General features: G+C 54.2%; 2 protein-coding genes across 2 annotated transcripts in view; one reads left to right on the top strand and one right to left on the bottom strand.

Moving 5' to 3' along the window:
* Positions 1 to 3,426, top strand: part of MARCH9 (membrane associated ring-CH-type finger 9) — a 6,260-nt gene extending 2,834 nt beyond the window's left edge. Inside the window, exons 2-5 of the mRNA XM_023757937.1 lie at positions 15 to 175; positions 1,148 to 1,280; positions 1,920 to 2,135; positions 2,588 to 3,426. Of these exons, the coding sequence (XP_023613705.1) occupies positions 15 to 175; positions 1,148 to 1,280; positions 1,920 to 2,135; positions 2,588 to 2,922 (845 nt within the window). The 3' untranslated portion in view covers positions 2,923 to 3,426. The remainder of the gene's footprint in view (positions 1 to 14; positions 176 to 1,147; positions 1,281 to 1,919; positions 2,136 to 2,587) is intronic.
* A 3,023-nt stretch (positions 3,427 to 6,449) lies between these two features.
* On the bottom strand, positions 6,450 to 11,517 carry LOC102431071 (25-hydroxyvitamin D-1 alpha hydroxylase, mitochondrial). The gene is given in 10 exon segments (XM_014459890.2): positions 6,450 to 7,343; positions 7,648 to 7,845; positions 8,128 to 8,206; positions 8,405 to 8,577; positions 8,773 to 8,945; positions 9,031 to 9,231; positions 9,343 to 9,545; positions 10,013 to 10,203; positions 10,587 to 10,664; positions 10,667 to 11,517. Coding segments are annotated over 10 exon segments (1,467 nt in total). The 5' UTR covers positions 10,724 to 11,517; the 3' UTR covers positions 6,450 to 7,229.
* Positions 11,518 to 11,872: the final 355 nt, after the last annotated feature.

Raw genomic sequence — 11,872 nt, 5'->3', positions numbered from 1 at the left:
GGCCGGGGCCGTAGCGCGCGGGCTGGCCGGCGACAAGGAGCCGCGGGCCGGACCCCCGCCGCCGCCCGCGCCGCCGCCGCCCCCGGGCGCGCTGGACGCCCTGTCGCTCAGCAGCAGCCTGGACAGCGGGCTGCGGACCCCCCAGTGCCGGATCTGCTTCCAGGGCCCGGAGCAGGTCAGGCCGGGCGCTCGCGGGGCGGGGCCGGGCGGGGTGGCGGCGCCCACCTGGGGCGCCCGGGGGGGCGGGGCCTGGGAGGCTGGGCGGGACCCGGCACCCGAGTGGGACTCGGTGAGGTTGGGGGGCCGGCTGGAGACGCCCGGAGCGTCTGTTGGAGGTGGAGGGGGATCGGGGGTCGCCAGGAAGGGGTGGGACTTTCTCCCGGCGAAGCTCAACATCCCTCGCCCACGAACGGGGACTGCCTTTCTCCCCCGGCCTCTCCCCCTGGGGTCTTTGTCGGCTGGGGAGGTGGCCGAGGAGAGCGCTGGTTTCCACCTGGAAGGGAGGGGCCCAGCCGGCGCCCTGGCCTCATTCAACATTTCTCTCCGTGGGGCACTTTTCTCCACTTCCCGTTCTGCAACTTTCCATCTCATTGCAAAGAGTCCTCTTTGTTTAAATGTTATGGACAAAGTTGTCTCGGGATAGTGCAGGGGATGTCTCTATGCGGTGAGACATATTTCCTGGATTAAAAGGGAACACCTGCTCCCATCCCCCAGAATTTCTTCTCCCTTTTGATACTTGGAAACGGAGCACTAACCCCGCCCGGTGTGCACCACACCTGTGACATGCGTTACGGCGATGGAAGGGGAGGAAGGCCTGGCTCTGAAGCTCTAACCCTAACCCTTCAGATCCTAAGGGGTAGCCTTCCAGTCGGGACGCCTTAAAGACCACCCTCTCCAAATTCTGGGGAAAGAGAAGACCCAGTTCCCCACCTCCGCTCCAGTCCCTTTTCATCCTCATCTGTTTGGTCAGGGAAGTTTACCTTGCGCTCTAACTTTTTTCTTTTGTCCTGCAGCCTTAGCCTCTTGCCCTATGTGGGGTGAAAGGCCTGAGCTTTTCTAAGGTGGGACAGTGACTGATCTCCCAGAGCGGAGAGGAGTGGGTCGCGGTGGTGCTAGCTGACAGGGACTGTCGTCACTCTTCCTCCAGGGGGAGCTCCTGAGCCCCTGCCGCTGTGACGGCTCCGTGCGCTGCACGCACCAGCCCTGCCTCATCCGCTGGATTAGCGAGAGGGGCTCCTGGAGCTGTGAGCTCTGCTACTTCAAGTATCAGGTCCGCGGAGAGGACTCTCGGGTTGGAGTAAGGGCCTTTCAGCATTCAGAGTCAGGAACCCTCCAGGGAGCCTATTTCATCCATTTATTTACCCCTCCCCACAATCTCCCGTCTTTCTGTAAATCCTCCCTTTCTTCACTTATTTACAAAGACACTATTGCGTGCCACCTTTATTCCAGGCACTGTTCTAGGCACTGCACTGGGACAACAAAAAAGAAAAAGGTAGTAATATCAATGAGGATAGCAAATATGTAGTGTTTTCTGTGTGTCAAGCTCTTGGTGTGTATTAACTCTTTTAATCATCATCATAATTCTATTAGTTATATACCATTATTATCCCCATCTTAAAGATTGGTGCACAAAGAGATTTGAAAACTTGCCCAAGGTTACTCAGCCAGGAAGTGATGGAGTTAGAATTTGGAATTCAAACCTAGATGGTCTGGCTTCAGAGCACTTGCCTGATCCTGCCTTTCTAAACTAGGACAGACACATGGTTTCAAACAACTTGAGCAGTGCCACAGTCGAGGTTTGATCAGGGCACAGAAGAGACAGGTGTTAATCCTGCCGGAAGGGTTCCAGGAAGGCTCCTGGAGCATCCTCCTTTTCAGGGCTAACCATCCCCTGGCCCTCCATGTCTTTCTGTGACTTTTTGGAACCCTTTCTCCCACACAGTGGCAAGCCATCTCCCTGACAGTCATTGAGAAGGTCCAGATTGCGGCCATAGTTCTGGGCTCTCTCTTCCTCGTCGCCAGCATCTCCTGGCTCATCTGGTCCTCACTCAGCCCTTCAGCCAAGTGGCAACGACAGGATCTGCTATTTCAGATCTGCTACGGCATGTATGGCTTCATGGATGTCGTCTGCATAGGTGAGGGCACCTCTCTCCCTTTGACCTGAGGAGCAGCTTCCTCTAACTCAGTGGTTCTCAACCTTCTGGCCCTTTAAATACAGTTCCTCATGTTGTGACCCAACCATAAAATTATTTTCATTGCTACTTCATAACTGTAATGTAAATATCTGATATGCAGGATGGTCTTAGGCGACCCCTGTGAAAAGGTCGTACGACCGCCAAAGGGGTCGCGACCCACAGGTTGAGAACCGCTGCACTCATACACTTAACTTTCCTTCCCCATTCCTTCAGCTTTATGGCCACATTTTCTACCATTGAGAGCCTTTAGGGCTATCTTGGTGCCCCTCCCTTCCCAGCTTCTCCAGGTCTTTTGCAACCCTATCTCCTCACTCTGGAAAATGCTTGCTTCAGCACCTCTGGCCTAGGTCTGGGCAGCAGTTGACCCTGGATATCTTATCCCTCTTGCTTAGGACTCATTGTCCACGAAGGCTCCTCTGTCTACCGCATCTTCAAACGCTGGCAGGCAGTGAACCAGCAGTGGAAGGTCCTGAATTATGACAAGACCAAGGACATAGGAGGAGATGCAGGGGGAGGGACGGCAGGGAAGCCGGGCCCCAGGACCTCACGGACGGGCCCTCCCTCTGGGGCCACCAGCCGACCCCCGGCTGCCCAGCGCATGCGGACGCTCTTGCCTCAGCGCTGTGGTTACACAATCCTGCACCTCCTTGGACAGCTTCGGCCACCAGATGCGCGTTCTAGTTCCCATTCCGGCCGAGAGGTTGTCATGAGGGTCACCACAGTCTGAACTGAACTCCAGGAGCGGGGATCTTGAGTCAACGCATCGGCCAGAGATGAGCTATCATGGCTGCTGGAGGTACCACCTGGATCAGATGTTTGGGGCACACTGCTCCCACCACTGAAGATCTCTGTGGGCAGCCTCAAGCTGGAGACATTGTCTGGCTTCTGCCCACTGGGTGGAGTCACTTGGATGACATTCCATTCCCCACACTCATCCTGGGGCAGCCAGTGGGCAAGTGGGGAGAACAGTTTTTCTTCCCCAGAGAACCGTCCTTACCTCAGCTCCTAGGGCCTCCAGCCCCTCAGCTCTACCATGGTGACTTGGTGAGGGGGAACCAATGCCAGAAGAAAGGGGCTGTAGACCCCCCCATTCCCCACCCCATGGCCACAGGGCAGCTGGCAATAAGACTAGTATACATTGACCTCCCGTTCCCTGCATGAGGGCGGGGGGACTTCCCCTGCTCTGCCCCCCATTGCATGGGGGGAGGGCATAAAGAATCATTTATATGCACGTGGAGACTCCTTTCTCATCTGGGGCTTCTCTGGAGGGTTGGGAGGTGTGGGGAGTTTTCTCTGCAGAGGTTACAAATCCCAAATGCAGCAGTGGGTTCTGAATTGGAGGTGTAACTCCCACTTGCTGGTGAATAATTCATGTTGGCTGCTAGATGGCAATGCTCAGAGGTATCTAATGGGTGGACCTACCACCTCCAAGTTTGTGATTTACAAAAAAATCTCTCCACTGTGGTTTTCCTGTCTACCTCATAGGGTTGGAATGAGGATAGAGAAGGGGCAGGTTGCGCCCAGCCGGCATGGCTCAGTGGTTGAGCATCGACCTATGAACCAGAAGGTCACGGTTCGATTCCCGGTCAGGGCATATGCCCAGGTTTCGGACTCAATCCCCAGTGTGGGGCTTGCAGGAGGCAGCTGATCAATGACTCTCTCTCATCATTGATGTTTCTATCTCTTCCTCTCCCTTCCTCTCTGATATAAATAAAAATATATTTAAAAAAAGAAGAAGAAGGGACAGGTTGAATGCCATTGCACAGAAAATCAATGATGGCATAAAATGATTTATACTGTAGATGATGGTCCATTTATTTCAAATAATAGCTGGTTAACAAATTGCAAAATGTGTTTTTCATCTGGAATTGCACAGAGCCTTGGAAATGTGTGTTGAGTGTCATAGATATGTAAATATGAGGGAAACTAGACATTGCAAATGTGAAGGATGGTGGTTATTTGTAAGAATGAGAGCTCCTCCAATGTTCTACACGTGGGGGCAGAGGAAGGCTGGAGCTCTCCTTGCTCTGGGGATCATTTGGATTCTTAGTCCTTCTCAGGTACTGTGCTCACCCGGAGAAGTGGTGTGAAGTGAATTTGGACTTATTTGGAGTGAGATGGACAGAATCCTTCCATGATATGAGTCTCCAGCTTACAGGTCTGATCCTGGTATGTCTCAGCTAGTGGTATTAACTGGAAGTATTGTGCTTGGAGATAGCAGCGTAGAGGGCAGTTGTCTATAGAGAAAATTTGGGAAGGACTGGTTAAAATGTGGATCAGCCTGAAGCCTCAGCCCTTTCTCCTGAGGTCTTGGAGCTGTGTATTATATGAATGATGGTATCTTTTAAGTGAACTACTCATCAGCAATTAAATTAATTACTTCACACTTTGCTAAAGTCAGATCCAGAGGCCTTTCCTATTATTAGTCCTCTCAGAGAAGGTCTGCTCTATATGCTCCCTGGGGATGTTTTGGGGAAAATGCTTATCTGCTAAAGGTCACATGTCCTTGCCTGGGTATTGGTTATCTCTTACCCCTCTCTAAAAGGGGGTCTTCGCTGCTGTCCATGGTGCTAGCACCCAGACTTGCCTGGAGGTATAGATACCAAAGTCACCTGGACCTGTGGGAGGTGTATCACCTCTAGGAATCAACATGGAGAGGGAACTGAGGCTGAGCAATATCCCGCTCCCCCCTCCCCCATTTTCCAGTGGAAAATTGTTTCTCCAGAGAAGTAACCTTCCACATTCCCTACTTGAGCAGACAGAAGAGCCAGACTTTACTGATTTGCTATTCACAGGATAGCTGGTGGGGACCAGCTGTCAGATGGGAGACAGCAAATCAGAGTGACTACTAGTGCCTATCATGGCAGATAGGGTTCAGGTAGGTACCACATAGTTGGGGTTTCCTGTGCCAAGCCTGGGCTGCCCCCGTGATGGCCCACATGGAAATTTAAATAATCCCAAGATCATAGGCACACAAACACACTGTCTCCATTTGGACTCTAGGTCCTAAAACCAGGCCAAGTGAGACAGTATATTCCTTTTCCTTTCAGTACCATTAGATGTCTTAGTATTGGGTTGGGACCAGCAATCAGTACTGTCCCCTATCCTTCCCTTTTCCACCTTAAAGAGAATCTTATCCAGAAAAGGGGTCATAGTAACTGTTGCCGTCCTCAAGTGAGTAGTCCAACTTGCCCAATGGGGAGTGTGGGTGTCAGAGCCTGCATCACTAAGTCCAGGGGAAAGGGTCTGAGAGGAATTGGGGCTTTATTCTTTCAAAGCTCAAGTCGGCTAAAAATCAGGTCACTGAAGTTTGGGTTGAGTTTAGTGATAGGGGAATGGGGATGGGGATCGAGTGTAGTACAGGAATTGACAGAAGGGACAGTAAAGGGACAACCTGCCCCTCTGTAGATTTTACATAAATAGATAACTCCCCAGAAGGCTTGGTGGCTAATGAAGTTCCTGTGGTCAGGGAGCCATGTCTCGGGCAGGGGGCTGAGGTGGTGGGGAGGAGGAGGAGGAAGTGTGAAGTGAAATCTCCATCTCCATCTGGCTCATTGGACTGGGGTGTAGAGGGAGCAGGAGGAAGGGGGACAAGTCCTGACATGGGGAGGGTAACCTGGGCTACCCTCAGAGGGAGCTGTGGGGAGTGTGCTGAGAGATTGATTTATATGGAAGATGAGTTCATCTGTATACAGCACAAGGGGAGGCTGTGCCCACTCTGGGGGGTCAGAGAGTGCTGACTCAGGGAAACAGCCCCTTTCCGCCTTGGTGCCCCAGGGCTTCTGGCCACCCCCACACTGAGCTTTCATCCTGTCTGACTTCATTTCTCTGGTTGTATCCCTGTCTTTCTCCAAAGGAAAAGACCTTGGAGCAATTTTCCCAGAGAGGTGAGAGTGACCATTCTAGGATGTCCTTCAGTTCAGGTTCCAAAAACACTTCTACCAAAGAGTCAGCCACCTGTGGTCATCTCTGTAAATCCCTAGCTCCGGCCCTTTTTTACAGCTAGCCCTGTGATTACTTCTCACCACCACCCTCTTACTCTCCTCCAGGGAGCCAGACTTGGCTGTTCCCACTCCAGACAGAAACGTGTCTGGGTTTGTGATGCAAACCCCTCTTCCAGGTGTCCAGACCTCCCATGGTATGGGGTCAATCCCAGGGCCTGAGAAACCAAGGTCAGGGATTTGGGTGAGGGTCTTGCCTCCAGGTCTTGTAGGAAGTGAGAGTGGGAGAGAAATAAGTCAAAAGTCAAGGAGGGAACATTCAAATGTTTTTTATTTCAAAACTATGAATATTTAAAAATATCAATATGTAAAAAGAAGGCATATACAAGGATAGGTGCAGAGATGTCTCTGTCTAGGAACTAAGTCAAGCCAACTCAATAGTGACCAGAGAGGCAAGGATCGTTTTTAAAAAATCATAAACCAGGCAAGGGCAGACTCACCTTTCTAGGGGCAAGGTGAGGAAAGAACGGGGTAGGCAGAGCCTGGTAAGCTGCTCCCCGCTTCTGCCACATGGTCCAGATTCAATCTGAGATTTTGCGTGTCACCCAGGGACAGGCCCTGGCAGGGGTATACACACTGAATAAGGCCTCATCCTTCCTCTCAAAGAGCTCACATGCAAGGAAGACCAACCAGGTGCAGACCAGATGCACAATTACTTAGCTCATGTCATGTAAAGAGCTTAGTCAGCAGCATCAATGAACACTGTGGAGCCCCCAAAGGGCGGTGGTGGAATTCTTCCTCAGGTCACCCAGCATTATTAGTTAAAAGTCTGAGTTGGCCCTTGAAGGATGCATATGATATGATCAGGAAAAGGGCTGAGCAGCAGAGGGACTGTGGTTTTCTCCGGGCCTGCTGGGTCAGGCCAAATGCATACTTCACACCTTGGCCAGGACTGCCTCAAACCTTTTGCTATGATCATTCTGACTAGTGTGATGAGATAGACAGGTCTCAGGGGAAATACACATCTCTTGGTCTTGTGCCTAATAAACCCCTATGATGAGAGAAAAGGTGGTAACAGCCTCCTTCCACAGGACTATCTGTCCACAAACTGTAGGTTGATGCTCCTCTCAGGTACCAGGACAGTCCGGGTCATGGGTCTGACTGGGGCAGCACCTGGTTCAGGCTGTACCTCAAAGTGGGTCAAGATCTGAAAAGTGAGGAAGAAAGCTATCATTATGGGAGGAGTCTACAGTGGTGGGCTGCTTTGGTCATGGGCATTATTTGTGTTAGAATGGTCAAGGTTGGTAGTGAACTTCTTGGTTCATCAGGATAAGGGACTATGGTAGGGAAATAGATAGTCCAAATACCCTCACTCACTTTCTAGGACTGTAATGAGATTGACGTATTTAAAATATTAAGTCTTAAATGTGTTCCTATGCTTGTCAGGAGAAGAGCTCACAGCTTGAGAGGGTTAGGGTCTCTCTCGTCTGGAGAAGGTCTAGATCACTCACCTGGGCCAAAGCCATTTGCAGCTCAAGCTCTGCCAGGCGTCTCCCCATGCAGCTGCGCTTGCCGAAGCCAAAGGGAAGACAGGCAAATGGGTGGGGGGCTGGACCTTCCCCCAGCCAGCGCGCTGGGCGAAAAGTATTTGGCTCTGGGAACTGGGCAGGGTCCCTTGAAGTGGCATAGTGACACAGAGTGACCAGCGTCTGGTGAGGGAGGAACACAGACTTGTCAATTCGGACCCAGGAATGCAAGGAGAGACATGGAGAAAAGACTATATGGACTGGGATGAAGGCAGGCTCTAGTAGGTGATGGGGAAATTTTCTGTGGCTGCTTTTGAAATGATTTCTCCACTGCCCCATCATATCCCAGAGAGAAGCATTCAGGCCGAGAGAAGGGTTTGAAGGGCTTATGGAGAGTTGAGAATGGGATCAGGGCCAAGATAGCGAGGGATGGCTTAGCAAAATGGACCCATAGGCTCTACTCACATTTCTGGGGATGATGTAATCACCTACACGAATGTCTTTATCTGGAACACGGGAATTTCCAGGTACTACGGGGTACAGCCTGGGTGGCAGAGCACAAGGAGAGGCAGGAAGGTGAGGCTGGGCCGTTAGCCTCCCTCTCATGCCAGCAACTTCCAAACCCATTCTTGGCCAGGAGTAGAGTACAATGTTCTCCACTTTCTCCCTGCTCCCATCGACTACCTGCTTTCCCAGCCCTTCCCCAGCATTTTCTCTAGCTCCTTCTCTCCTTCCCCCTCACCTTAGCACTTCCTTGAGGACAGCCTTCAGCAGGGGCAGCTGGGACAGAACAGTGGCTGAGGAGTGGGCATTGGACCCCCTCGCCAAGGCAGCTGTGATCTCGGAGTGGAGAGCCGTCTGGACTTCGGGGTGCCGAGAGAGTTCATATAAAGCCCAGGAGAGCGTGTTGGACACCTGAGAGGGTAGGTGAGAGCATTGGAGGCAGTAAGAGCGGAAACCAGCCTAGGGAGCAGAAGAGAAGCTGCCCGCAGCCCAGGAAGTGCTAACCCAGGCGGTTCTAGAGGGCCATAGTGAATCCTCTGCAGCCGGATTGAGATTGGACAGGCTAAGCTCTGAAAGTGGGGCCACAACACGGAGGGAGAACGCTACCGTGTCCACTCCGGCCAGCAGCAGCTCCGTCACATTCCCCAGGATGGACGGGGCAGGCAACTCTTCCTGGAACAGGAAGTGGGTCAGGTGCGCCCCCGATTCCATGTCCTCCTCAGGCCTTCCCTGGCTCCTCATGGCTACCTCGGCCTCTCGCCGCTCCACGTGCTTCTGGGCTGCGTGGGGAGAAGGTACAGGGAGGCCTCACTACCCCTGGATGGCGTTCCGTCCTCCCATCCCCGCTTCACGTCTGTGCCTCACCAAATGCAAACATCTGGTCCCAGTCTTGGCAGAGGCGGCCCCAGGGTCCCGGCACCAGGCGGTGCAGCCAGTTGGGCATCGCCATGGTCAACAGCGTGGACACAAACACAGACCCCACTGCCCGGATGAAGGTCTCGGTGTCCGGAGGCACTTCTGTCTCCAGGCAGCCCAGGCGCGAACCCAGCAGCACAGCTGCTATGCCTGGCCGGGAGGGGGCGCTGTCAGGACACGGGCGACCCCACCTCCACCCCACACCCTGGGGGGGGGGAGGGGGGTACCTCCTAAGCTTGCCGCAACTGTCTTGGTACTCACCTTCTAGTCCAAATTTGTAAAACTCTCCGGCTACATCGCGAACCAGGGCGGGCGACCCAGTACCACGTCCCCGCTGGCGCCGCAGTCGCCGCACCAGGTCAAGGACCACGTCGTCCAGGGTCCTGGCGTAGCGGGCAGCTGCTTGAGGCCGAAGGAGGAGCGGGGCCAGGAGGCTGCGGAGCCTCTGCCATTCTTCGCCTTCCCTGTGGGGGTGCGGAGAGGGGGCGCATCAGGGCAGATGTGTGTGTGTGGAGGCCGTTCGGCGCTGCTGGCTGCGGTTGAGGAGCGTGTTCCGCTCGGGTGACTAGGAGTGGGGTTGCGTCTGCTTTTCATCCCCTTTCCTCCTTACTCATTTCCTGGCCCCAGAGGGGCCTGGATTCCTGGGTAACCTGAGTCACAGAATCTTACATTACATCTGGATCCTGGTACCCTAACCCCGTTTGCCGGCACCCAGGATTCTGCCCTCGAAAGATAAGGACCAAGAGGAGGGGAGCGTGGGGCGCGGGCCGGGCTCTACCTGAGCTTGAGAAACAGACTGGGGTGAAAATCCCTATTTGGCAGAGTCTGGGGGAGACGGCCTCCCCTCCTCCACACCCCCAGACTGTCTCCAGACCCTCCACTGGAGAGGGGCACAGTGGGGCTTCGGGGCTTTGGGCCAGAGAGGACTCACGCCGTGAGCAGTCCGCAAGCCCGCTGGCGCTGGCGCCGGTGCTCAGCCCACGGTGAGAAGCTGCAGCGCTCGGGCCTGGGCCCCTCCTGTCGCAGCAGCTGCTCGATGAGTGCAGGGGCCGCCACGTACACCGTGCGCACCTTCCCGAAGCTGGCCAACCACACAGGACCGAAGCGCGCAGCGCCCTGCACCTGGGAGAATGGGCGCGGCGACACCGGAGACATGGGCAAAGGGACTCCCAGGTTGGCCCGTGCCAACGCCAACCAGGCTTTGGAAGGGGGAGCTCCCAGCTGGGGCATGGACCTAATGCTAAAAAACCCTCCCCCTCTTTCCATCCCTAGAAAGTTGGAGTGTGACGGGCCAAGTGGAAAGACTTTGCTTAGACATTCAGGACCTCTCTTTGGTCACCTTGGCCAAGCCACGGTGGAAAAATCCCTAAAGGTTCACACGTGGACTCTCCATTTCAGGACGAGAGCCCAAAGGATAGGAGCGCAGGTAGCTTTAAGCCCAACACGCCGAATGCCCGGGGAAGGTCCTGCGCGTTCCTGCCTCCTGCCCACTTGTCTGGACCTACCGGGCTTCCAGACTTCCGCACTGCGAGGAGAAGGCGCTTTCTGAATGCACTCCTCTGCTGGGTGTCGGGATGGACTCCGCGTGCTGCTTGAGCCAAAGCCCCAAGTCCCAACTAGTCTTTCTGTAATTCATGCGCATCCGTCCTCACTGGCCTTCCCTCCTACGATCTGCACTAGTCTGTGTCCCCAGCGCGGGAGTCCCAGGAACAGAGTCCCAATCTACCTGCAGCTCGTGTAGGCGCGACAGCCCTCCCTTGCAGAAAAGTTCGGCCAGAAAACCCAGCGTGGAGGGGCCTGGGATGTCTGCCAAGCCCCGAGGCGCTGAGCCGGAGCCTCTGGAGCCCAGTGAGGCGCCCAGCTCAAAAACACAGCGGGCACGATGCAACACCCTGGAGGCGAGCTTGAGGGTCTGGGTCATGGTCTGGTTCGGGGAAATACAGCGCTTCCGAGCATCTTGTCTGCGCCCCTATTTAACCCTTGGGGAAGGTAGTGGCGACGCCCCCTCTCCAAGCCACTCAGCCAATCCTCTTTCCAGTGGTCCGTGCAGGGATTAGCACCTAGGAACAGTAGGAGGGGCTGAGGCTGCCTGTGCAGCTCCCTTGGGTCTCATGTGGCAATGACCCTCTTGGGAGGGGAGGTCTGCCTCCGTTTCTCCTTCTGGGCTGGTGCCCTAGTCCCGTAACCTGAAGATCTCTTCCTGGGAAAGGCTATTTAGTGAAACTTAGGTGACCAAGATAGAGTCAGTCCCTGATATTCCCACCACTTCCTCTCGGGGCCAGGCCCCTCAGCCCATTCTCAGGAATTCCCCACCCTCCAGCTCTTCCTGGAAAGGAAGCAAGCGGGGAAGAGACACAGCCGTAGCTGTCCTCAGATTCTTGGCTCATCAGCTGCTCCTTCTCTGTGTGAGCAGAATTTTCTTGCACTATCACATCTCCCCCAACTCCTGTACTGGACACTGGGCAAATGGCAGGTGAGTTAATGGGGTAAAATGGGTTACGGAGCCTTCATCTTTGTTCCTTGAGGATGGGGGTCCTTTTATGTCAGCCAGTCAGCCCAGAAGTTCTGGAATGGAAGGTCAAGATGAAAAAAGAGAGGGTCTCCAACCCCACACCCTCCCTGGGACTCTTCAGGAACAGTTACAATACAGGCAGCATAAATTCCCCAGATCAAGTCTTAGGCAGGGAGAGGCTGGGAGGATATACATGATACACACTCTCCCCTTCCCTGAGAAACAGCAGCATGGGCATGTGCCCACTTATCTGTTAACCCCAGGACTACAAAGTACACA

The sequence above is a fragment of the Myotis lucifugus genome, unplaced genomic scaffold (assembly GCF_000147115.1).
Source record: "Myotis lucifugus unplaced genomic scaffold, Myoluc2.0 scaffold_119, whole genome shotgun sequence".
Taxonomy (NCBI): domain Eukaryota; kingdom Metazoa; phylum Chordata; class Mammalia; order Chiroptera; family Vespertilionidae; genus Myotis; species Myotis lucifugus.
This window is presented reverse-complemented; position numbering and strand designations above follow the sequence as displayed.